Source organism: Choloepus didactylus, chromosome 1 (assembly GCF_015220235.1).
Source record: "Choloepus didactylus isolate mChoDid1 chromosome 1, mChoDid1.pri, whole genome shotgun sequence".
In the NCBI taxonomy this organism is placed as follows: domain Eukaryota; kingdom Metazoa; phylum Chordata; class Mammalia; order Pilosa; family Megalonychidae; genus Choloepus; species Choloepus didactylus.
The window spans coordinates 24,123,736-24,151,505 of NC_051307.1; the positions used below are offsets into that span (position 1 = coordinate 24,123,736).

At 38.5% G+C, this 27,770-nt stretch overlaps 1 protein-coding gene and 1 pseudogene across 6 annotated transcripts in view; both read left to right on the forward strand.

Annotated features, from left to right (window-relative positions):
* The window catches only part of LOC119531590 (amyloid beta precursor protein), a 310,781-nt gene that overhangs the window by 270,771 nt on the left and 12,240 nt on the right, over positions 1 to 27,770 (forward strand). For 3 of the 6 annotated variants that reach the window (XM_037832974.1, XM_037832991.1, XM_037833009.1), the window contains 2 exons: positions 16,133 to 16,357; positions 24,058 to 24,111. In XM_037832974.1, coding sequence (XP_037688902.1) covers positions 16,133 to 16,357; positions 24,058 to 24,111 — 279 coding nt within the window. The remainder of the gene's footprint in view (positions 1 to 16,132; positions 16,358 to 24,057; positions 24,112 to 27,770) is intronic. The other 3 variants (XM_037832984.1, XM_037833001.1, XM_037833019.1) reach the window with 1 other exon arrangement.
* LOC119531610 lies at positions 4,834 to 7,301 on the forward strand (annotated as a pseudogene).

A 27,770-nucleotide genomic window follows, 5' to 3' on the forward strand; every position in this document is an offset into this window, starting at 1 on the left:
CTGTGTTCACCAGAACTCCAAAAATCCTCTGTTTTTATTTTGGAGTTTTTCGTGTTGTTTTTTTTTCTATGCCTGTCTCCTCTCTGCTGGGCTGGCTGCTCTCAGAGTCTCTGGTGTCTGGTCTCAGTCTATCTATGGTTGGAGTTTGAATCAGTAGAATGAGTTTCCGATAAGAGCAGCCACTGCAATTCTCCCTTCTCCTTCCTGGAGCTGACAGCCCCTCCTCCCCCGGGACTGAGCCTGGCAGGGAGGGGCACGGGTCCCCTGGCCGCAAAAACTTACAGATTTCGCTGATCTCAGCAGTTCCACGTTTTCATGAGTGTTGTATGAAGTATGCCCAAAGACAGATTGCTCTGTGGTGTCCAGTCCACGCAGTTCCTGGCTTTTTACCTACTTTCCTGGAGGAGTAACTAAAACATACCCCCAGGTGATTTTTAAATGGTCAGAAGTTTTAAAACTCCTACACACAATAGCAAAAATATAAAGATTCATAGGTTACATTTATATATTTTTATCGGTCCTGAACATAGAAGAATGGCAGATGTGATCATTTAAAATTAATGTCCTGGTGAATTAGCCTTATATATTTCTTTTCATGATTATTTCCAAAGCGGTGATGTTTATAAAATATTAAAGTGAAGTGTTATTAACCTTTAAGTTCCAATACATTGAAAGTTTCTTTGTGTGTGATAGAATTGATGGTTAATTTTTATTCATCCAAGTTAAGACTTCTTACTACCTATGAAGAGATAATGTCATAAACTGCTTTATTAACTTTGATCAACTGTATCTAAAGAGAATATACAGTTCAAGAGTAGGGCAGGTTTAAGTCATGAAATGCCATCTTTGATAATGTTTTGCCCCCATTTGCCCTTTTATTTGCTCTTATAAATTATGAATCTACTCCTCTATTTACTGGAGCCTTTCCTCCCTCTTTAAGGTCTTCACTTTCCCTTATTGATCCTCGCATTTTACTTAAAGTATCCACTCAAGTTCTCTTCAAACCCAAAGTAAAATTATTCTAATAAGTGATGAAAGAGAAAATTGATAAATACAGCCTGGAGTTGTGAGCATTGTAAATGACAAATTATGAAAGTTTGTCCTGGGGCCTTGTCAGAGAGTGGGATATTAAGTCAAGAAACATGTTTCTTCTTAGAAAATTGAACAGAAAATTACCAGGAAAATAAAGCATGCTGTGTACCAACTTCACGTGCCAAAACTGAAAGGCAACTCATTCTGTTATGCAAAACAGTGTATGTGTTTTGAAGCTTACATAGGAGAACAAATTATACTTCTCTGCTTCTTAAAATATCTTACTTAGTGACCTGGTATAACAATCACATATTACCTCTGCCATTGCACCCCAAACTGTAAACACAGCAAATACACCACATAATTGTAAATGTCCCAGACACATGGGGAAACCATCTTTGGGATTTTGTTCCCTCCACCTGTAGTGGAAGAAGGAGCGCACTTGAGACAAATTTTCTTGGCAAAATGGTTATAAAAAGTAAAGAAAATGAAAAGCCCAAAGGTCAAGTGTGCTTTTAAACCCTGAAGTGAATCACATCTGAAAAAGTTCACAGCCTTGTCATTTCTGATAAAGGTTCAGTCAGTACAAGAAATTCATTGCACATCCCTGTGCCCCTTTGGTGATTTATACTAGTCTTTTCTATTCTCAGCCATCACCTTTTCAAAAAATAAAAAGAAGAAATAAGGAAGAAAGAAAACCGAATACCCTCGAGAAAGCTGTTCTGGCTTTTGATCTTCCTTTTGTCTGGGTGTGACTAGAGGGGGCTAAATCATGCTTTTGAATAGCTCCAGTGCCTCAGCCACCATCCGCTTAGTGCATGGGGGTTCTTTATCCTAAGGACATTAAGGAGGGCGTGAAAGACATTGTTCCTGCTTCTGCACCCTAAGTCTTCCAAATAGGTTTTCCTTAGACTTCCTTTCCTCTGCCTTTTATGAACTTCAAATCCAAGACTTTTTTCGTATGTAAAGAGCATATACATGCTGTGGAAGGATGTAATGGATTTTTTTTTTAATTTTGTTTTTGATTAGTTTATCCCACCCTTATCTTTGTCTCTTGAGTGATCAAAGCCTAGTGTATTAGTTAGGATTCTCTAGGGAAACAGAACCAACAAGAGATATCTATAAATATAAGATTTTATAAAAGTGTCTTATGCAGCTGTGGGGATGCACAAGTTCAAATTCTGTAGAGCAGACAGCATACTGGCTCAGAAAACTCAGAAAATTCTTCTCTGGCTAGCTGAAGAAGAAGTGAAGGTCCTCTCTCTTTTTCCCTTAAAAGTCTTCAACTGATTGGATTAAATCCAGCTGATTGGATTCTCTCATTGAGGAAGACATGCCCTTTGTTGATATAATCATTCACAGGTGCAGTCAATTGACTGATAATTTAATAAACCAGCCTTCTGGTTTATTAACCAGCCACAAATGTCCTTGCAGTAACAGACCAGAGCTTGCTTGACCAGACACCTGCGCACCCTCAACCTGGCCAAGTTGACACATGAACTAACCATCACACCTAGCATTTGCAGTATTAAAGGGTGAGGACAGCCTGGCTATTATGATAGAGCTTATCATGACAAATCCATAGCCAGGTATTGTTAGCCATAGCTTCTTATATCTTGAGCCACAGGATCACAAATAAACTAGATGTTGCTGTAGATCACTCATTCCATAAAATATTCTAATCCAGTCACCATCCAGTTTCCATAGCAGAATAACAGTAGAAAGGACTTTTAGGGTACAAGACCCAACTTCTCAAATGTTAACCCAAAATTGAAATAGATATGCTAATTTTATAGATTTATTCTAGCTGTCTCAACTTTACTAAATTTGGTTGCTGGACATAGGTATGTAACAGCAAACCCAGTCAGGCATTAGACATGGTTGTGTTTTCATCACCCGGGAGTCAGTAAACCCTGAAACCTGCCAGGCATTTGCCACACATTATGCCAGGGACAGCTCAGCTTCAGGCTACTTAAGAGAGGAAATGACACAACCTCTGTGTTTACAAGCTATTTGAAGCTGAGGCCCTTTCACTTCCTTGGAATCCTTCACTGCGAACCAAAATTCCCGTGGTCTTAACAGGATAAGATATTGCAGCCACTGAAAATCAAGAAAGGCAAGAGGTGGAATAGTGTTCCCTGTGGAAGGGGTGATGGAAGAGAGAAGCAGAGAGGTGAAGCAAAGGAATCATTTTGTCCCCACTGCCACACATCTTGGTGTCAGGAGGGAAATAATCTCTGGGCAAATGGGGATAGATTAGACTTATTAGAAAGATTATAGAGCTCCCTATTCACCCTAATATATACAATTCCAGCTCTGAATATAGGGCTTAATAAGAAACTACATTCTACTCCAGTATGTTAATTATAACCAGAAAAGTTTATCATATCAGCAGTTAATATTTATTTAACATTGGCAATTTTTCTTTCCCTTGACTTCTAAGACTCTGAAATATTGCCCAGCTTTCTTTCTAAAATACAATCAAATTAGCAAAAGACTGCATGTCTTGAATTTATGTCCTCTTCATTAAAAAAAATAATTTCCATATTTAATTGTTGTAAATTATGAAAGATTTTAAATGCTTTGCATTTGCTTGAGTCTGATTAATGAGTAAATGTGTAAACCATGGCTGTTTTAATTAGCCAGGGTTAATTAATGTTTACCACACTTGGAGAATGAAAAGACATGTATAAATGAACCGTAACGTGAATCATTTTTAATTTATGATGAAGCTTAAAGTGTATTCAAATACAGACTGTTTAAACCATACTAAAAAAATAGAGTGGTGGTGGTAGCACTATGCAATTAGTGTAGAGAGCTCTAGATTTTGAGGTGCATTAATTACTAGAATTCTTGAATGAGGTCTTGTGCGGAGACTGGCAAGTATGGGCAGTCAGAAACAGTTTGGAGAGATGGGTGGGATTTCCCATTTGAGGCCCATAAGCCATAGATCCATGGGAGGCAGTGGCTCACTGGGGTAATTTTCCAGCACATTGAATGGGACAAACCTTCTAACACCAGGATTTATTGTTCAGTCACCAGGAAGGACTGTCACTATTGTCAGTCACCAGGAAGGACAATAGGCAACTTGATAGCAGAGCTTCCATCAATGATATCATCCCCATTTCACATCAGTGTTGTCTGATACAGTGGTTTCATTTTCCTGGGTTCCAGATGATTTGTCTTACTGTGAATCGTTTCAGCTTCTCCCACCCCTCTGCATTGTTAATGCTTGCCTGAAGTTGGGCACTTGCCATCCATCTCCAAGATCCAAAGGCCAAGCCATTCCTATTGCCTGGCTTGATTTCTCTATATATATATTGTTGAGGGAAGTCATAAATAAGCTAATGTAAAAAAAATAGGAAGGACCATTGCTATAGCTAGACGTGTTCACCAGAGAGCAAGTATTATGTTTTAAGGAAAACACAAATAGGCCAGTATGCAACAGAGAGGGTTTGGTTTTTCAATTTTTTATCTGCCTAAAGAACATTTCAAATAATGTCTACATGTCTACAGAGATGCTGTGCTGTCTGTAGGAACTGGAGGTCATCCTCCATTATGATGATACACTTGTGTTGATCTTAGCCACATTTGCCTGTTGCCCTTACAATTATCAGCATAAGTCCTTTAGGCTCTTTAAGTGAAGTTAACTAGGTATGGATGTTGAAAATCTTCCTTTCTTCCATGAGCTAAAACAGCCTTCCTAACCAGTACTTTACATCATAAAATTCCACCAATTAAGAATTTAAAAAATATGAATCAGTTAAAATGTGCTTTCTTGACAACATAGCAGAGAATGGCTTCTACCTATTGCGAGGGTGCATTGTTGTTTTCCATTCATTTGATTTCCTTTGGTCCACCCCCAGGTCTTCTCTTATGTGGGTAAGAGACTTCCTCATGAATTTGGAAGAGGGTGCTGGTCAGGCAGAACCACAGCTTAACAGTTGTGCAGCTTGGATAGGACATATTTGCGGGGCTCCACTCAGTGAGTCCGTCTCAGCAGCAGCCCTCTAGGAATCTTCCCTCCCTTCTCTTGTGCAGCTGAGACTACAAGTTGGGGCTGAAATCCAGCCCACAATCAGCTTGACACCCAAGAAAAAAAATTTTTTTAAAGGCATATGGACTGTCACCAGGAAACTCAGATGCCCAAGGCAAGGGAACCCAAAAGGGAATAAACTTGAGGAACGCCAGCCACTGAGGCCAGCCCCACACCCACGAGGGAAGTGCATCCACGGGACAGGGGAGACTCCTCGCAGAGCCCGGCGGACCCACCACCATGTGCGAGTGCTACAGCAAGCAGGACACCCTGGCGCTAAGGAGGAAGCACATTGGACCCTCACGTAAAGTTTTCTTTGCTGCGATCCCATCAAAATAGTGCAAGCCCAGAGGCAGTACATGTTTGTTGAGAAATATGAACAGTACTTGGACTGCATCAACAACATTGCCCATGTGGGACACTGTCACCCTGAAGTGGTCAAAGCTGCCATGCAACAAATGGAACTGCTAAATACAAATTCTCGATTTCTCCACGACAGCATAGTTGAGTATGCCAAACGCCTTTCAGCAACCCTGCCAGAGAAACTCTCTGTTTGCTATTTTACAAATCAGGCTCTGAAGCCAATGATTTAGCTTTACTCCTGGCTCGGCAGTACAGAGGCCACCAAGATGTGATCATTCTCGACCATGTTTACCATGGTCACCTTTCATCTTTAATTGAGATCAGTCCTTATAAATTTCGAAGGGGCAAAGTTGTCAAGAAAGGATTTGTACTTGTGGCACCAAATTCAGGTACTTACAGAGGAAAATGTAGAGAAGACCCTGCAGACCCAGCCACTGCTTATGTAGATGAGGCAAAGAATATTATTGAAGAAGCTCATAAAAGTGGAAGAAAGATTGCTGCCTTTATTGCTGAGTCCATGGAGAGTTGTGGTGGACAAATAATTCCTCCAACAGGCTACTTCCAGAAAGTGGCAGAACACATCCACAGAGCAGAAGTTGTGTTTATAGCTGATGAAGTTCAAGTAGGCTTTGGCCAAATTGGGAAATATTTCTGGAGCTTCCAAATGCATGGCGAAGACTTTGTTCCAGACATCGTCACAATGGGAAAACCAGTGAGCAACGGCCACTCAGTAGCATGTGTGGCAACAACCAGAGAAGTTGCAGAGGCTTTCAGTAGCTCTGGATGGAGTATTTCAGCGTGTATGGAGGAAATCTAGTATCTTGTGCTGCTGGCCTGGCCTTGCTGGATATAATTGAAAATGAGGACCGTCAAGGAAGTGCCACACGTGTAGGGAATTACCTTATTGAGTTACCGGACAAGCAGAAGGCTAAACACACTTTGATAAGGAGATATCAGGGTTGTTGGCCTTTTTATTGGAATTGATTTAGTGAAGGACCAGCAGAAAAGGACCCCCGCCACAGCCAAAGCTCAACACATCATCTACAAGATGTAAGAAAAGCAAGCGCTTCTCAGTGCCGATGAACCTCATAGAAATGTGCTTAAAATAAAACCACCAACATGCTTCACTAAAGAAGATGCAAAGTCTATGGTGGACCAACTTGATAAGATTCTAACAGTTTTAGAAGCAGCCATGGGAGCCAAAGCTGAAAGTATGATCTCTGAGAATTCTCCATGCAGAACCGAGATACCTAATGAAGCACGCTTGGAATTGCTCAGCGACAGCTCCACTGACTCCAAAGAAAATTCCATCAGAAAGAGAAATGGGTTGTGCACAGATAAACATTCACTGCTCAGTAAGAGGCTCAAGACATGAAAGATAACAAGATAAATGTCTAGAGTTATGGAGAATGAATGGATGTGTCTCTTCTGTTAGTATCTCTGTAAAGGGGGAATTTTCATTCCATTTAGGTTTGTAAATAAAAAGGTTGATGAGTAATAAGGACAAACCAACTGATAATCAACCCATGTCAAGATTATTCATTCAGGCTCTAGCCTGGTAATTCCTTACTTGAGATTGCTGAGCATTCCTAATTTATTCTGCTGCATTTAAGCTCGCAATCCAATAGTAAGTTGGAGTATTACTTCTCATGTTTTAATGTTTGAAATCCGAGAGCAAAGTACAGTAGGCACCTTAATTTTGGAGACTCAGTGCCTAAAAATATGAATTCTATAATGATTTAATATATAAAAATATGTGTATAGATTTTAATAAAGTAAAAAATGATGTAAACCAAAAAATAAAAAATAAAAGGCATGTTGGACTACTAAAGATCTGGCCTTTGTCCAGAAATAAAGGTGATATTTTAAATTCTGTGTGCTCTCTTAATTGGTTCAGACCTCAAGCAGAGAAGAAGGGGTGTTGTGGCTTGACCCCGCAACATCCCAACTCCACCAGTAAAACCTACAGGAGAATATAAGCCCAGGTTGCATACATCATGCATGACTTTGTCTTTGTAGTAACGTATGGAAGAACAGTACACCTGTCATTTGAATATTTAAAAAGTAATCTTCCTTATTTTACATTCTTGTCCTCACTAAAATCATTAACCTTCCCAGATATGACAAACCTCAGTTTTCATTTTTCCAATTTATTCAGCACGTAAGAACTTACTTAGAATAAAACAAAGTGTACCAATTATGCAGAACAACCTACCAGAAACTTGAAAAATAAATACTGTAGAATGAAACAAGAGAAAAGTCAGCCTCATGATATTCCATTGCTGTGTCCTTGAAACCAAAGAATCTGAATCCACAGTGGCCTTCAGCACACCTCAGCAGTCTCGCAAAATTTGTTCTCATTGACCACAGTCATAAAAATCAGATAATAAAATAATGATGAGGAAGAGATGAAATTATCAATTCTGTAAAGGATACAACCGTTAAAAAAGTAAAGCTTTACTCTTGGTTATCTCTAGTGGGATTGCAAGTGACTTATTTGTTGTTTCACTTTTTTTTGTTTTCTGCATTTTTTTTTGCATTGAATTTATATTACTTTTGTAATGAGAGATTAATTTTTTATATTAATAAAGGAGGAATCACAATGATGTCACAGCTTACGCTGCAGGTTGTTAAAAACTGAATTACGGTGAGAATTTCATATAGTCAGAATTACCTTGAAAATCCTTAAATTGGTCCTAAAAGCATACATCTCTCAACTAGTCTATGCGTGCCGATTTTCCCCTAGCAGGTGAAGCTATATCAGATTCCTGATACAGCTGGAAATGAGGTGAGGACATGACACATGTTTCACAAGTAAACATGAAGAAAATTGTCTGTTTTTAGATGCCAGAGAGCAGAGCCTGGCTGATTTTTACCATGCTTTCTTGCTGATGCCATCGGTAGATTGAAGTCGTTTTGTCTCGGTTGTTTGAAAACCAAAAGGAAATTTGTCTTAAATTGAAAGGTTCTTCTTCCATACCCTCGGTCTTAAGCCAGATGAGTGACACTTTAGAAAAATATCACTTGTAATAAGGAATATTTTCACAACTTGGTGAGCTACCTTATTCATGCCCCCTCCAGAGATGATTTTGTTGCCTTTAGTGGATAAAGCATGGCCCATTTAAAATCTGTGGCCAAGAAATTATGAAAGAAAAATAAACCCAGATTCAGACATGGAGTTTGAATTTTGACTCGGACAGATTTCCAAGATTGACAGCGTGCTAAAAATAAAATGGATGACCCAATTTTCTGGGGGTCAAAAATAAAAGCTAGATTTGTGGGGCAGCATTACTTTGTGACATAAATTTTTTCCCGAGTTGGAAAATGGCTGCATCTTACAGTGCCATTTCACCCTCAGCCTTGGGTCATCCTCGTTCCACACTGTGGATGCGAAGGGATAATTGGAGCAATTGAGGGTACAGAGTCAACATCCTGTTCAAAGGATTTAAACAGGTCAAAATCAGGAAGAATCTAAATTAGTTTAAATTTTGACTTGGTGTCAGTGAAACCCAATGGCAGTTCCTGTGGTTATCATATTCATGCCAGTCTTACAGAGAAAGTGGAAATCTAAAGAAGTGGGAGCTAGATTATCAGAGGGATCAACTGTTACTGAGGATTGACCATCAAAAGGAAAATGGCAGGTTACAGCCTCAATTACAAGAGAAGAGAGCATCACATATTTGTGGATCTGAGAATCAGATAACCTTGCTTTCAGCTCTGCTCTGACCTCAAGAAGCTCTGTAACCTTGGAATATTGCTTTAACCTCTTGATATGGGGGGGAGCGGGAGACCTCTACAATTTAATTCATCCCTTTCCAAATCCATCAAAAATAAATGTATGCAAGACAGGATGCCTGCAGTAACAGATGGGTTAATACCTCTATGGTATTTAATCAAGGTTTAAAAAGCCATTTTCTCCATAAAAGTAGTGAGTAATGAGATGGTTGCACTGGAAATCAGCATACTTTGTTACAGCTCCCATTTCTGTCACTTGCTAGTCGTAAATATATATCTCAGGATGGATGTCGAATTAGGCCACTGTTTATGGGACCAGTGATCCAGCTGTAAGGATTTTTCATGGGTATCAGATAAGCAGATAGATGAATATGAAAAGGCCACAGAAATGGAAGGTATTACTAATGCAATTGATCCCACGCCATCAAGGTGTGAGAGCATGACACGATTCCATCAGTGTGGCTATAACATGAGGAATAAACTGATCAGAACATCCCAACCATGTATAATAATCAGTTGAAGACCACATGTGATTTTTCCCCAAATGAGCATTCCAAAGAGTTTCTGATCCATGCATAAGTCCATGTTTACCAACTAGGGCTGATCTGTTTAAAACTCCTCCAGTGGAGGGATAGCTGCTTTTTTCCCGCAAGAGCACAGTGGTGAACTATGTCCCATGATACCTTCTTCCCTCATAAGTACATTGATTTTTCAAAGTCAGAACAACAGTCACCGGTTTCCTGAACACTTTTCCTGCTCTGGCTGGTTTGTGATTGCCTGCCTGCCTAATGGTTTGGTGAAGGGGGAAATTCATATCCGGTCTTTCCTTTCCTGTAGCTTTCCGATTCAGAAATGTTAAAGTGAGTGAAAGATTCAAGGCCACAGATATACTGGGTTTCTAAGAACCTGATTTAAAGGTATTTGGGAGTGACATTTTCTCTGGCAATTTTGTTTGTTGCCCATGCCCATCCTTCATACTTTTTTTGTTTTGTTTTGTTTTCAGGCTTGTTTTGTCTTTTATGACTGAGGCCATTGTGTGCTGGTACTTTTGCGTGTATTCAGCTGTGAGGCACACATCTGGCAGTGGCAGAGTGCTGGAGAGCAGAGCCTCACCAGGGGATTGTTAACCTACACTGTCTCATTCCCAGGTCTAGGGGTGGCCTGAGATTCTGCATCTCTAGTAAGCTCCCAGGGGATGCCCAGGTAGCAAGGATATAGATCACAGGATTAAAGTGAAGGAACTACAGATACTATGTCATCCAGCCTCCCCCAATGATTTTATGAATGCAGAAAGGCCACAGTGACGTTCAGTATAATAAACAACGTGGTGTTTATCTGCTGAGCCATGAATCAGACATGCAGAGCCGTGGCTAGAAAATTAAATCTGATCTCACAACCCTGGAGTGGGCAATATGCCTAGAATGGTTGGCATCTGATTAATAGTGGCGCTTCTTGGTAGGGAGAAAATGACATCCCTTTTACAGTACTTCCAGTGCAGCCATGGGGCAGGGGGGTGCACACTGTATAGGGGTGTAATCCTCAGTCATTTCTGACAGATGCATAAGTAAATATTTATTTTAAAAATAAGACTTGGTCATATGAGAATCCCTTGTTAGATGAGGTTGGAAGGAAATTTCCATTTTGGCGAGAGGCTACAGTTAAATGCATAGTTTTCCACCAGGAACCAGAAAAATCAGAAAATAGAAAAAATAATAAAAGCAGTGCAGGTTAGATTCTAGATAGAAGAAAAACCAGCAAGCCTGGGGGAGCTCATGTTCTCACAAGTCTTCCCAACCAGACCTTTAATAGCTGAGTTTTATTGGGGAAAGGCTGAGATTGCACTTCCTTTAATTGGAGAAAATTTCCCTCTCTACCCCAAATATGTTTCACACATAGAAGAGAGAGTTCAGTGATAATAAACTAAACCATGTAAAATAAAATTGATTGAATGTCTATAAACTTTAATTTTCTTGAGAAACCTAAACTGTCTAAAATATGACAATTAAAAGGAGTTTAGGTAGAAGATTAATAATTAAAAGAAGAATTGTAACATAATTGTCTAGAATTTATCTGTTTAGCATTCAGCGATCTTTTTATGACACCATTTCTCTAAAAATGAGCTACGATGAAATTCTATTTCTTCTGCAGAAAAAAAAATATACTAACCATTTGATACCACTACTGGGTTATCTTTTGATGCTGCTTGCTTCTAAATATTTTAAAGATTCTCCATGATAGCCAAGTAGTGGTTTTTTTTTTCTCTGATTTACTTTAATATACATCCTCAAAGCAATTTTAAAGGGCAAGAAAATAGGGTTGGTTATATGTTGAATATTTGAACTTAAGTAGCACCATTATTGCTTAAACCATATGTTAAACATTATCATTATTGAACTCAGTTAAATATTTCCACTTTTAACTCTTAAGGCTCAAGTGCCTGCGTATTATAGAAAAAATATTCGATTCCAAAGGTCATGGCTGCAATTTTGGGCAATAACAAATAGCTGTCAGAAAAAGTCGGGGTAAATGAGCCTGGTTTCTTAGTTTCATGAGGTAGTTGGGAAATGTAGATGTTTAAAAGTTTTGGAAATCCCCAATACATGTCCTCATAGCATTGCAATAAATACTAAATTAATTCAGATAAAAGGATAATCCATCAGGGCCATCAACACAGTACAAGTGTCCTGTCTGTATGATCAGTTTCACCACGGAAGTCAAAGATGAAGACCCCATCAGAATTAGCAATGAAGTCATCATATTTGGCTCTGGATTTTTGTCACAGGCAGAATTGCCCAATGCCAGTTGTGATAGCTCTTGGTAAAATCTTGAGCCCTTAATGAGGTCAAAAGGTGGCTGCCTGCTTTAGTCATTTTATGATCACAAAATTGAATCCTACTCTGGCTAATGGTAATCCATCATTCTTCCCTCTGTTTTCCTTAAAGCCACACTCTGACCTCATTGTTCCAAATCACATAACTAGGGGTGGTTATTTCTAAATCTCCTATTTCTATAAATCTCCTAACTTCAGACAGTAACATGGATTTCTGCTGTTTTAAGAAAAAGCCTAAATCCTTTTCCCTCAGCAAAAGATGCAACTTTTCTTTAAGGTTTTATTCTCTCATCTTCATTTTCTGGAAATGAATATAAGAAACCAGCCAAACTACCATAGTAATTAACATTCTGGCAGCCATTTGGAGGAAATTTTCTGCCAACACCTTAAAAAAATGAAAGAGAAAAAAGAACTGTCTCTGTTTACCTTAACCTGGAATAGCCTGGATAGTCCATAAAGTACAGATGGAAGATTTTCCACCTGTGACAATTTCCTGCTCTTAACTTTTTACTGCCAAGCGTCAAGATGGATATAAAAATCCCCCTCCAGCTGTGTCTGGGAAATGGCTATTAGGGAGAAGAAAGTGATAACCATTTCCATGGGGCTAGTAGTGATTTAAATCGGCTTGCAGCCCAGTAAGCCTTATATTGTGAGGACGACATTACTGAAGACATTAGAATCAAGTTAAAATATACTACTTGGTTTCTACATTTACTTTGTAAATGAGCAAGCCCACGATGAGCATACAAATGAGCCACCTCTTCTAGTTCTGTACAAGGCTTAATAGGTCGTGGTAAATATGTGGAGTTTGGTGTAATACAGCCCAAAACTTGAGTTTACTGGCCATGTGTCTTTGAAGAATTTAGTTTATCTCTCCTGGCCTCAGCTTCCAGACCCATAGGGATAATCATAACCTGCTTCATAAAGTTGTTGAGAGGACAGTCATAGGGGAAGTGGTGTTTGAGCTGGCATATCAGTTAGATAAGCAGAAACGGAAGAGGGGCATCCCAGGAACAGAGAATAAAAGTGTGATCCCCTATGGGGATGACCCAAGCACAAATCAGACTGAGCAGCAGGGAGCTCTGGGCCTCATGACTGAAAGGATGGGGTAAACCCTGATCACAAAGGGCCTTCAACATCTGCCGAAAGGAATTGGGCTCTATTTAGTAGAAAATGGGGAGCCACTGAAATGGGGAAGTGCCATTCCTCTGTATAAGGAAAATATCAGGGGAACAAAGAGGGGTAAAAATTAGAGTAGAGAGAGCAATTGAGGAGACCCTCAAATTAACCAGGCAAAATGTAATGCTGGTCTGGGGGTAGGGGGTAATGGTAGTAGAAAAGGGGAACAAGAGTTGGATAGGAGAGAATTTAGAAATTTAAGTAAAAGGGAGCCATCAATAGTGTGAGTATGGGGCACACAGAAATCCCAAGTGTCACAGGCAGTTCTGAAAGTTTTGAGCCTCAGTGACTGGGAGAATGGTGCTGCCATGATTACAAACAAGAAGGCGGGGTGGGGGTGGGGGGTAGGGGAAAAAAGGGACATTGAGTACAGCTATGAATGTGCTAACTTTGTAGATGAGGAGGAATATCTGGGTTAATATATCCAGCAAGCTGTTAGAGATATATAAACCAGAGTCAAAGAGAGAAGTCAGAACAATTGAAATAGATTTCAGAATCATCCAAAAGTAGGAGATCCTGAGGATTTCAAGAGTGTATGGGATTTCCAAGGAGAGAATTGTATAGAAAGATGCAAAGAGATGCTATGGAAAAAAGATAGGGACAGAGAGATTAGAAAAAAGGAACAAGAGTATTATTGAGCTTTTCACTAAGACGGCACCGAAAGCTAAGGAAGCCCCTTGCTCTCCTAAAACAGAAGCCATAGCAAAGGCTTTGAAAACCAAGAAGGCAGTACTGAAAGTACTGAAAGAAGTTCGGCACTTCACCCACCTTCTGGCAGGTTCGAAGACAGCCCCAGTATCCTCAGGAGAGTGCCCCCAGAAGAAACAAGCTTGAGCACTGTGCCATCATCCAGTTCACCTTGACCACTGAGTCAGCCGTGAAGAAGATGGTAGACAACAATTTGTGTTCATTGGTTGCCATGCCAACAAGCACCAGATCAAATAGGCTGTGAGGAAGCTCTCTGCATTGACATGGCCAAGGTCAACACCCTGCTCAGGCCTGATGGAGAGAAGAAAGCATATGTTTGACTGGCTCTTGACTATGATGCTTTGGATGTTGCCAACAAAATTGGGATCATCTAAACTGAGTTCAGCTGGCTAATTCTAAATATGTTTTTTGACCATTAGAAAAAAGAGAGAGGGAGAATATTATTGAGAAGGGGTCACAGGGAAAATGAAGCCCAGTTGTAAGTATGGAAGGCAAGAGAAAAAAATCCCAGATGAAGGAGCAGGGTAAGTGATGGACCAACAAGAACAACTTGTCCCCAAAGAGCTGATAGCTCTGGTGGAGGTTATACCCACTCTTAAGATAAATTATGTCAGGATCTCATCTTTGTAATCTAGCTAAGTGCTTAACAGCCACAGGCATAAAATTTATGTAAAACACAAATGCCCATTTAATTTATTAAATCAGACATTGGCTAAGTTGTTGGCCATTTACCCATGACTCTGTAAGATGTGAGAAGGTTGAAAGAAATCTAATGGGGGCCTTTTATCTGCATGGTAAAGGTCATAGCAAGCATCAAATATTGAATTTTAGAATGGTGCCATAGCAGAAGATATATAACTCAAATTAGACTTCAGAAGGACAGATTTTGCCTGAGATTCTGTCATTTAAACTAAGATCTGGCGGTAAAACTGACTCCATGGAAGAATGTTAATCCCCTGCTTTAATGCTGTTCTATCAAATTGTTTTAGTGAATCCGTTTGATCAGAATTTTCATTTTTCAGACACTTTTTTTGTTAATTTTAAAGAGAAGTTGAAGGATGATTGTGGAATTTTATGTATCAGATTTAAAACCTGATCTTACTTTCTTTGTTTTCCATAGCAATAATATTAACATGTGATTGGTTTGAAATATATAATACAGTAAACTTGACACACATGATTAGGAAATGAAATATTCCTGTTAATCAAACATTATTGTTAATAGCACATACGCTGTCGGTGGGTCCCTGATTAAAAGGAGAACAGCCTGAAAAACCTGATCAATCTTTGTAATAAGTGTAATAAGAGCTTTGCAAATCTTGTGATACCCCAGGGTCATTTTTTAGAGCAATAATTATACTTAATGCAGGGTTATTTTCTAAGCTCCGCAACCAACCCCAGCAACAAATGCATTTGGTTGTAAATTGTATGGTTTGGGAATTTTTTTTACTAGACTACAAGACCTTTAGATAAGTAAATTATAGTCCATAATGTTGATATTCTTTCGTCAATTTTTAATTTAAGGAATACTGATAGCATTTTTTGGAAAGGAAAAGCTACAGGGGAGAAAGTCAAGGTATCTGGTATCAGGTCACATGAGAAATGTTGGGAGCCAGGGATATTTAATATTCAGCCCAGGGAAGGGAGGCCTTGCACAGCTTCCTGTCTGCAGGGCTGCATCTGGAAAGTAAGGGGATGGTTACTTTGTTCCCTCGGAACGTACATCATGCAGAGCCAAGTGAGCATTTGGGGAAGGCGGATTTCTTCAAGGCAAAACAATGAGAACTCTACAAAACGGCGCAGGCTGCCTGGCAGTTATGTGTATCCCATATTACTTATTGTTCAGGGAAAAACTGAGGACTTCGCTGGGTATGGCCTTCAGCCCCTGACACCATACCAAAGCACACTGTTTATTCCTCTGAGGTCATTTGTGTCCTAGAGAATCTCACTGTGTGTCAGAGGAGATGGCATTTTAGCTCTTGAGATTCTTTCTCCACTGGAGCCATTCTCCCTGGGTTCAAATCTCAAATCCCATTGGCCACTTGGTATCTATGACTTGGCAAAAGTTAAAAAAAAAAAAAAGTGAACTTCAGTTTTGATATCAGGGAAATGGAGATGACAGTGGTACCCAAGTCATGATCTGAGTGAGATCATGCATGTAAAGCCGTTAAGCTTTGACAGCAAATGGTAGGTGCTGCTGCTGTGGTTGTAATTGTTACTTACCAAAGAGATATTTTTGTTTTGTTTAGACGAACTGCTTCAGAAAGAACAAAACTACTCGGATGACGTCTTGGCCAACATGATCAGCGAACCAAGAATCAGTTATGGAAATGATGCCCTCATGCCGTCTTTGACTGAAACAAAAACCACTGTGGAGCTTCTGCCCGCAAACGGAGAGTTCAGCCTGGATGATCTCCAGCCCTGGCATCCTTTTGTGGGGGTGGACTCTGTGCCTGCCAATACCGAAAACGAAGGTAGGGGTCCTGGAGGGAAGAGAAGCATTTGGTATAGAAACATGTGTCCATCTATCTAAATTTATATCTAGATAGAAAGAGAGATGGGTATCTATAGATAGATATATAAAAGTACGCAGGAACCAGCTTGAAGGAACGCCCACTGATCAAATCTGGGACAACATGAGCATCAAACTAAACAATGATTGCAAAGTTTTCCAGCCCATTGAATGAAATGAGAATAATGAATCAAACAAATAATACAGGAGTACATACTGATAGAAATTTAAATAGTAGATTTGTGATAGGTGATAGAAAGATAGACAAATAGGCAGATAGACAGATATATTAGAATGAGTGTATGATATCTCTTTAATGTTCTTGAGTAATGATGACTTTCAATACACATTTTTAAAAATACTTCCCCATTGAGAGGTATTTTGTTGTTTCTGCAATGCAAGCTCACTTCAACTTTTGATTATAAGACAGTGGCCAAGAATGGCCACCTTCAGAGAAAACAGGATATACTAATGATTCCTTCAGGACAGTGATGAAATTACGGAAACCACAGTTCACCAAGCAAGGAGAAAAGTTTTGATAGAATCTAAAAAATGGAGATTTAAAAGGCACCAAAATAGTCTTCTTTGGATATTTATTCTTACATTAAATTTCAGATGGGATTAAATGTTGAAAGCAAACATGTAGAGAACCACTTCTAAATAAAACATAATATTGAATAAAGTTTAAACAATTTTATATTCCGAAAGTTAAATTTAAAGCAGCTGTCAAACGAAGAAGCACATTACTCTGAATATATTTTCCTGTTATAGTTCAAAGATGTAGCATTTTCTCATCAAAAATTTATGTAATGAATGTTATATTTTCTTTCACAGGAGTTTCTTAGAAACTTTCAAATAATACCTGTTTAGGAGAAAGCATGTTTTTTGTTTTTTTAAAATTCCTCATCATTTTTAGAAGTATAAAATTACTAATACATGAAATCTGATTCCTAGATACTTGTGATATGGTTTTCAACAATATGTAGGATTTTACCTGAGATTTCCTTCTTCAAATAGCAAACTTCGATGGTGACTTCATATTTGTAAGATGAATACTTCATCAAATGTAATCAGTGCTCTCTTCAGACTAAATCCAAATCAGATATTAGAACTAAAGTGCACTGGAGAAGTTTGGTTTTTGTTTTTTTGTTTGTTTGTTTGTTTTTAAAGAACTAAAGAAAATCTATTTTCTTAATGTGAGTAATCACCCCAAATTTGTTTCTTAATTTGAAAAAGGGTACTTTGTGGTAATACCATCAAATATGAACAGCAATGTTATTTTTGCTGCAAAAATGATTAAGCCTTTACAATTTATGGAAATAATTCTTACTCATAAAGAGGGAAAAGTGTCAAAAGGCATTTAATTATAAAGAACTGGGTAACTTCATTATTAAGTTGTATATCTTTTATAGATGGTAGGTATATTTTGGCAATAAGTCCTCATCATTCAGTCTGTAATAAGAAATTTTTGTGAAAAATGCTCAAATCTCATTTATTTAAATTGAATAGACAACTAGTATTTCCCCTTTTCCTTTAGAACTTTGGGTTGTTTAATTGAGGAAAAATTGCTAACACACCTACTTTGGTAGAAAATTGCCATCCATAATGCAAATAAGTAAAGTTTAGCTTGTCATTTATGTTCAATTTTCATGAAAATTTTTAAATATCTAGAGTCTTCTCTTTTTATTAAAAGTTACTCTACCTTTGAAAACTTATCTACAATGTGATTCTATAATTATAATTTATAAAGCATTTCCTATCAGTTTCTCATAATGTAAGGCATTTTCACTTGGCTTTCCAAGTGTGTAAGTTCTACATGTTAAAATGCTCCAATTTAACATTTTCCATTATTTGTTACTTTTGAAAAAGGAGGACAAAATATATTTCAAACCATTCCTAAATCTTTAAGCACACATGCACATATACTTTCAAGTAATAAAACCTAGAATTTATAATTTATAGTTTATGGAATTATAGTTTATAATTTATTTAAAGTTTATGGAAAAAAATTATAAACAAAAGGTAAGATAATCGAGCATCAGAATGAAATTCATTTAAAGAAATTACTGCGTATGGTTTTAAAACTTGGTATTTCCCTTAAATATTGTGAATCTTTTAGAAATGTATACTGTATACAGAGTCTAAGGAAGATAAAAGATGATCCAGGGCCCTTGTTGATAATAACTCTTTTGGAAACGAGTTCAACAAATTCAGTGAATATGGTGAGATGCAGTGAGCTTGGTGCCATATAGCACAGTATAGAACAACAGAACTTAGAAGGAATTTCAGATCTTCCCTTTATTTTCTTATACTATTGATAGCTTAACTGCTTTATGTGAAATATCAAACTGCTTACTTCCTGGGTCTCTTTAATGAGATAAGTTTAACTTTGGATTTACCACAAAGGTAGTATAAATAAGACCAACAATTAAATAAATGAATCTACCTTTATATGCTCCCTGAATTTCATCTTTTTCATGTACATATATTCAGTCTACACTAAAAATTATGTGTATTCTACTGAGCATTCTGCTTATATTAACTTTTTTAACCAGAAGCCAAAATGACCCATTTTGTTTAAGGGGGGAAGAAAAGGATACTGATTGTTCCTTTCAAGTAGAAATATAGGAAGGAAGGATTTCACCAAAGCAGCGTCCTAAATCCAGGGTTTGCCACTGTCCCCTGAGGCTGTCCTCAAGATGCCCACTATTTACCTGGTCTCCTTCATCTTACCAATCCCCTGAATCAAATAAGAAATAATAGTTTCAGTCCTAGTAAAGAAGCATGTTGTAAAAGCTACAATTTTCTTCCTCTCTTGCCAAATAAACCAGAGAAGACTGGATTAACTGTATTAGGTTTCCCCAAAGTGATCAGTTTTTGACAGGCCAGGAACAGAACAGCCTGGAGATAGCCAAAGAGTGATGCACTAGATGCCCGTCATCAAGGGTGAGCTTTGAGGGTGGCGTGTGGCCATTGCGTTCAACTTCCTTACACCACATACTGCAGCACTGACCCTTGGAGACAATCTCCCCTTCCCACGTTATTCCCAGGATACTCATTTGGGCAGAAACCTTAATCAATGCCACTGAATCCTTGACCAAGATGCCAGCATACAGCTGTTACTTCGTTTAGGCTTCATCAAAAGAGCTGGCTAAATAAAGACCGATTACTGATAAACAGCAAAGTCTTGCATAAAAATATTGGGAAGCAATAGTACTAAAGACTTCAAAGTCTTGAAGTGTGGTTCTTAATGCAGTCAGACCCAACATCCTTTTTATACGAATGTTTTGAAAAGCCTCCGTAACAGTCTTTAAATAAAATTGACCAAGTTTGGGGGAGCAAATCAATATAATGGGTATAATTTACAATGTACATTTCAACATATTAAGTGCTGAGGCCCAACTTCTAGTGGAAGCAGTAACATGGGTGTTTGCCCTGTGTGGATGTGACAAATTCAGGCTGTTAAAAGGGGCTGTTTTTGGCAATTCAGGTTTTATGACCAGGAGCAACATTAGGGACATGATTTCTGAAAATAGTAAAGAACTCTTGGTAAAGGTCTCAATGAAACAATCTTCCCTTTATTTACCCAGTGGTGTGTTCCTAGAAAATTCAGGTTACATTAAAACGGTACAAAAGTGCTTGGTGTTTATATAAAAAATTGAGTTTGGTTCTGGACTCACCATAAATAACGTAAATGTCCAGCAAGAAATTAGAAACTTGTGTTAGGTACAGGACAGTGTTGAGTTGTGTGAGATTGCCCCATGCAGAGCATTGTCCCGTCCATAAAAAGCCAGTACTTCACTCCCCCAGCCAAAGTGACAGTCCAAAACACTGTCACATTTCCCAGGATCTCATGGGTGAGCACTGACCCACACTCCTGAATTGTGCAGATCTGAGTTCGAATCCCAGCTCTGCTGTGCAATGGTGGGCAGCTTACTTAGCTTCTCTGGCTGTTTCCTAATGTGTACAGCAAGGTTACTAATTTGCAAGATCAGGTGTGAGTTTAAATGAGACTTCATGAAAAATTCTTTAAAAAGTACCTGGAACATAGAAAATGTTCCATGGGATTTTTTTTTCTTTTTAATGGGATCAGGATCTTATCAGAAGAGATTTCACCAACCTGTGTTGGGGAGAGCCACTCACTTGACCCAAACAGTGTATCCTTCTGGAAAATTAATGAATTTACCAAACCATGTAATGATACAGTCCTAAAACCTCCCCTTTTCTCCACTCCCCGTGTCCCTCTCCCCCACCCATTCTCCTTTTCCCCAGGATCTTGTTCCTTTGTGAATCTCTGTTGGAACTCGCTGAAATTCTCGAAGGGTTTCCTTTAATTGTTCATGCAGTCCTTATCACCAAAGCTTCAGATGCTTACCAAAAACTTGTTTTTCTCAAGAACAATCTGTCAAGTCCAAAAGGAATGCAAGATGCCCAGGCATTCTTATAACCTATGTCAAAGAAATAGAAATATCACAGGCATACAGTTTGCCAATATTATAGGCACTTGAACAGCTGCAGTTGGCCTTCAGGAGTTTTTAGTTCTCGAGTTTCAGATCCACAGAACCTAAATGAGTGGCTAACCTGTGGTGATGCTGTTATTACAGAGTTACTCTTCTCAAGGAGCGGGAAACCATCTGGCTGAAAGCATTTGTGTCAATAGCAGCAGTGTTTGTTCTGCTTTTCCATGGCTGCCCAAGGAGGCCAGCCACAGAGATCAATGTAGAATGCATATAATACATGTACATGAAAATAATAATTTTAAAGAGGACCAACAAGTCCTGCAAAACTGTAGATATTTATTTCAGAGCAGAGTTGCATTCTGGTATATTTTTAATTAGCCATTAAGAAGCGATGAGCAAACCTCTTTAAATGGTGAAATTGAGATTAAATGAATTAACTCTTTCATCGAAACTATAAGCCAGGCCTTATCAGGCCTTTCTTATCTGTATGTAAAACTGGATTCCCGTTGATTCCTCCATTACCTTAGGCTTGGTGGGGAGATTGTGCAAGGCCACGCTAGCTGAGGGCTGGTGTATTGCAGATAAACTCAAAATTCCCAGACTTTCTATCATTCTGTTTCTCTCCTCTTACAGGAAAGAATCTGATTCAAAGTTACCAAGGACAGGAGAATAATGCATTTCTGTTTAAGTTTTCTTCCAACTCTTTAAGATGATCTGTTTCCTATTTTTAATTTTCTAAACAGCCAGTGTAAAATATTATTAACACTCTATCTTGATGAAGTTACTTCCTGGCTCAGCGAGTGAAAAATTAGAAAGCATTTGCAATAGATTGGAAATAATGTACTACTTTGTCTTTTTGATGTATATTCCTTTTTTTTTCCTGTAATGCTATAATTGCTTTAAAAGAACAAAAGAAAAACTTCCTTAATATGCTCACTGAACACAGGGTTGCTTATTTTTTGATTATTCATATAAAATCACCTTTAAATTGCTAAAGGAATTTAGGATTTAGTTCACTAAAAATTAACTGAAAACTTTTTTTCTCTAAAAATAGAAGTTTTGTTACTGTTTTCAAAGAACATGTTCACATTGCATAATAAAAGGGGGGCAGAGAAATTTTTAGAAATAATGTCCTTACTCGAGATAACCAACAATAACATTTTGTGGTAATTATCTTTCAAACTGTTTTCTTTGCACACTAGCTGATTTTCAATATTCCCTTAAGTAATTGTGAAATAGCATTTTATTCCTGGTAAGGTTCTGTCACGTATTCGCAGATTTGAGCCATGGAAAAACCCCTGTTGATTTTTACTGAAACTGAAGCTCAGAAAGACTGCGACCCAGATCACAGAGAAAATAAGTTCTAGAGCTAGCAGTGGAACCTGGGGCTCCCAGCTGTTCTGCAACCTTCAGTAAACCATGACACAACTGCTTCTTGCAGAGTAGAATACATTTTCAGATCAGTTAACTGTTGATTTATATCATCACCACTTACTTATTTGCTCTTTGAGTGTGGTTTGGTGTGTTCCTACTTGCACCTGAAGCACCAGGAAATTCTTTAAAAATCCAATAACCCTTCAATTACTACCTCCATTTTACAAGGAGTAATAAACTCACTTCCTATATGTTATTGCACTTGGAAAAAAAAAAAGAAACGTATTGTTCTTTGTTTAAATGTGTCTTTGAGCTGCAGGAGGAAATGCCTTATTGTAATCTGTGAATAAAGGACTAGCATTGATCATCCTTGCAGCAATCATTGTCAGAAAATATAATTAACAGGATATTTAATAAATACAATTTTATAATATTTGACAGTTTATGAGACAGGTTTTAAAAACCATTTTTTTAGCTCCTCACCACAATTAGAAGATTCAGTTGCTTTTGTTTCTATTTTATATATGAAGAATTGGCCTCAGAAGTTGTCATTTGCCCAAGATCATTTTCATTGTAAGTGTTGGGGTCTGAGCTAAAACTAGGGCAGCTGAAGCTTCCACCCTCCTTACGTGATTAAAGCGCCTTTCCCTTTTGATTTATCCATATTTCTTAGCAGTCTCAGAAACATTTTCCCACGTTTTCTTCTCATATTGAAAACCTGGCTTGCAGCAGCTGTCTTGCACCTCACTGTTACTGGCAGTGTGTGACATTCAAAATTGCTTTGTTTTCTAATCCCACCTTTGGCTGCCTGGACATGTGTCCGTAAGCTGTATGGTTTTATCAGCATTGCAGATCCAAAAGCCGTACACCCTTCCCTCCCATCAACACCTGGACTCACCTTTTCTTACCTTTTCACCTTGACATTTCCTAGTCCTTACCAAAGGGCTCCCCCATCCCACCCCACCCCACCACCACCTTGGCTTCATTTGCCCCTTGTCCATTTATTAATCCTAAAAGCTTTGTTTCTCTCTCTATCACTTGTTTCTTTAAAGACTTGGTACCAGGCGAAAGGAAATATATACAAGAAACAAACACCTTGAAATTGCCAGATAATGGTGTGCAAAAGTGATCACTGTTGCCTTGGAAAAATTGAAAGTTGACAAATATAGAAGGAAATAGTCACATTTCACACATGTCAACTGTGTGGCATCTGTCAAATGGAAACCAGCCTTTAAAAAAAGAAAGAGAAACTCTCTGGTTTACTTACCTCTTCTATCCTCAAACTAGGAACATATTTGATTCAATAAATGGCAAATTGTGTGGTGAAGTTTTCCTATCCTGATAAATTTGTATTTGCATTTTCCCATGAGATTTAATGGAGTCCTTTTGTAGTAAATTAACTGTAAAATAAGATGAGATTGTAGAGTTGTAAAAGGAGGTATCTTTAAGGTTTCCTCTTGGGCTGCGTATAATCTAGGTAAACAGATATTTTATTTCCAAATCAAAGCCAAGAAACCATCTCTAAGCTAGTGGAGAGGGAAAGCCACACTCGCCAATCCCTTTCTTTGATGTTGATGCCTAAACTGGTGACTACTTTTATTAGGAAACTAAGGAGTAAGATTGACGTGTCAAGAGCTATAACTGAAGCAGTACTCCCTGCCAGTCTTTTCTGTTCCGGATTAACGCACTGTGGTTCTCTTCCAGCTTCCCCTTTTCTTAGATAGCTTGTTTATTGCACATGCATTTCCCTGCTCTGGGTTCAGGGGCCATTATTTACTGTCTCGATTTGTCTTGTCTGCTTTCTCTGTGTCTTGCTTCCTGGGCCCAGTGGAACCCGTTGACGCGCGCCCTGCGGCCGACAGAGGACTGACCACTCGACCAGGTACACGACTTCGCTTAACTTCTCCCCGTTGGCATCTTGCGCTTGAGCCTGAGCAGACGTCACCCCCTTTCTTCATTCTAAGCCTACAGATACTGTGAAAGACTATTGGAAATGACCGTGGAAATCAAACTTTTTAAATTCCACTTGTGCATCTCCTTACATTCCATTTTCCTAGTTCCTGGTTAAGTAATCTAATTTTTTAACCCTGGGCTTTTCCTTTGAAGCCCTTCCAGCTTCTCTTTTTCCTTTGCCTTTTTTTTTTTTTCCTTTTAAAATGGAGAGGTATCCTCAAAAATGGAAGGGCACACAAGTTAAAACTTTACCTTGCAGTAACTCATTACTGTCAATATCTCATCTTTTCTTTCTTGTTTGATATCCTGGTAGCTCCTTTTCTAATTGAACTGGGCTCACACTTTAACCAGTTACTGAGGTACACATGATTTCCTAAAAATATCAGAATTAGAATATCTCTAGAGCTAGAAACATTTCTTTTTTTCTCTCCTTTTGGGCCGGATACACTTATTCTCAATGAGTGACTAAAAATAACATAGCAGATGCATATGCATAATTTTGCATACGAGTCCTTTATTTTTTGCATTACTTACAAATTCCATTAACACCAAAATAGACACTTTTTACAGCTTCTCAAGAAAGCATTCCCACCCTTTGTTCTGTATTTAGTTGGTCTCAAAGTTAGTTTTAAGAGTAATCTCGTCATATCACAACAAAGCTCACACGTGCCTGGAATCTATGCCATGCACAGTTTTGCCCAACTGATAGTGGCCAGTATTTTCAGTGAATCGAGAAAAGAAGGGAAGTTATCAAATTGACAGTTCTGCATATTCTAGGGAGACTTCACTCCCAACAGCTCTTATCTGTCCGTATTTATTGTCTTCTTTATCCTCATAATGTCACCGTACAGTAGTCAAGAAACAAGGAGTTAACTTCATGTAAAGATATCAATACATGCAGGTTGATCTTTGCCCCCCGATATGGATACAAGTCAGCAGCAGAACCAGGAATAGGCCTCGCCAAGCTCGCCGCCAGTGTAGGCTGGAGCCACGTCTGTTTTCCAACCAGAGCCATTGATAAAGGCTCTGAGAGTCTGCTTTGTGGCATCTTCATGCCTTCACACTGTGATTACTGGTGGCAGCAGAGGCAAGTGGAGTGACACATCTTGACAGCTGATCTAGCTGATTTTATGAATCTCTGGCTGTGGGGCTCTGAAAAGGAACTTGAATTATATTAAGTAGGAGGCTGTTTCAGTTATCCTAATGTCCTCCTTATTGCCAGTGTCACATCAGTGAATTTCAGGGTGCCAGAAGTTGACATTCTCATCCTGCACTGCCAACTGGTGGGGCCCAAGACTGATGGCTCAGTTTTAGGAACTGCATCCCAGGCCAGCTCAGAGAATGGTCGTTTGCCTTGGGACGTTTTTCATGGCATTTCCTACTTCATTTTTAAAAGAAGAGATGCTTTTCATCTGCAAGCATAATATGTGACTTAGAAGTACTCAATCAACCAATTTTATTAAGTTCCTACAGTGGGCAAGGTGGGCCTATATGTGCCTGTTGATATAACCGGGAAAGGATGATACCATCAAAGTAAACTTTTTTCCCTTTTTTCTTTTTATTCTAACATGAAAAGGATACACATTTTCAAAAGTTGTCAAGAGTCATCTGTTTTAAGGAAATAGCTAGAGATATTATATATAGGCAGGAGAAAGCCATCTAAAAATCTTCTTTGGAATAGTAATTCAGAAAGTCCATTTAAATGAGTATCATTTCATTTTTTTTAATATTTCAATTTTATTGAGATATATTCACATACCATGCAGTCATACAAAGCGTACAATCATCATTTTGAGTTTCATAAAGGCCAGTGCCCTAAATGCTGTGGGAAGTCAAAAGAAATTAAATGATAAGGTTTCTGCTCTCCGGAGCTTGAAGTATAGTAGAGGGAAAACAGTTTGCACATTTTGCAAGTTGGAATTTGAAAGGTGGAATTGGAATTAGGAAGGCAGGGGAATGCAAAGCAACATAAAGTGCAAATGCCTGTGCTCTGAGGTGTGAGCAGAGGAAGGACTGACCCTCCAAGGGCTTGGTTAATGAGGAGGTCTAGCGAGCTTTGAAAGATTTCAGACACAGGGATTGGCAAAGAAGAGGGAAATGATTTTATACAGATGAGAGAATGGCCACAGGTGGGAACGAATGCTCAAATATTAAGTGAGGAAGATTCTAGTTAAGGTATATTGGGGTGTTTACTGGGTAAGTATTAAGGCATACATATGCTTTATTTTTTATGTTTGTGGTGACTTATCAAGCAGGTGGCCTAATCCCCCCTATGTTTTGAGCACGAGTTTTGGTTCTTCGTCATCACATTTTATGAGATAACAGAGTTGAGTAATGTGCCAAATTATATCTTTGGACTTTCCAACTTAGAAACCCTACCCCGGATTGTCGTGACATGTCATATCATATCACATGGTGCAGTTGTTTTTGAATAATCACATTTTATCACTCTGAAACAAGTAAGGAAAGGGTTTTGTTGTTTTTCGTTGTTTTTTCCTTTGGGTGGAGGGGGGCACATTCCCTCACACAATGTTGCATAACATGACTGAGGAAAATGACTTCTCCTTGACTTCTTATCTGAAAAGCCAGGGCACTGAAGCTTCTAGAATGTAGTGTCAAATGGGGGGGATGGTAATAGCAGTGCTGATGTCTTGCCATAGTTGATAAGAGTTTTAGTTGCCCGTTGCAGCTACTTCTCCTGGGCTTATTTCCAGGAAAAAAAAATAGACTCTGAAAGGCAGGTTACACCGTCTAACAAGATTAAAGAAGAAAAATAGATTAGCATGCTCTTCTTGTGGGATAGAAAGCTTCCCTTTGTGTTAATTATTATTAAAGAAATAATTCATTACTACTCTTCTCCAGTCCTAATAAATAGAGAACCTTGACCCCAAGCCATGTCAGAGGGGTCATGAAGGATACAGTTCCCTTAACCCCCAAAAGAGCGAAATTTGGGGACTCCACACATTATGACGTAGAGGAAAAAAGAGAGAACTAAAGTCACTAGGGCTTGAAATAGAATTAGCACAACTCACAAAAGTACTGGCAAGCCTTGAAGCAAAAGTCACTGCAACTTACTTGAAACTACCCATCACATTTCATTACATGCAATACCAACTTTTCATTGATGATGCTTCCCTGTATGCAAGTTGATTAGATATTATCCATTTTAGTGAGATTTCCTTCAACTATAGAAAGTCGTTTTAATAAATGACTATACATGCCAAACAAAAAGGAACTAGAAGAACTGTTTCAGCCAAGAGTGTCTTAAACTGTTGAGCTATAATCGAGCTATAAAAATTAATTATCTGTCATTCTGACTTGTTACATGAATTTGGATTTTCTTTTTTTTTTGACCATCAAAATTATTCTCTGCATGCTTTCAGAAACAGTGTTGGTTTATTTTTTGGTGTAATTATTTGGTCCCATGGATTAAACGAGAAGACTGTTCAGAGAGGTTTTTTTTTAAATCTTGGAAATACAATTTTAACTATTGCATTGCTAGATTCTGATGACAGAAACAGTTGGAAGACTAAAGAAATCTGTGGGCTTATACAAGGATCTCAGAATTTAAAAGGCCTTGCAGAAAGA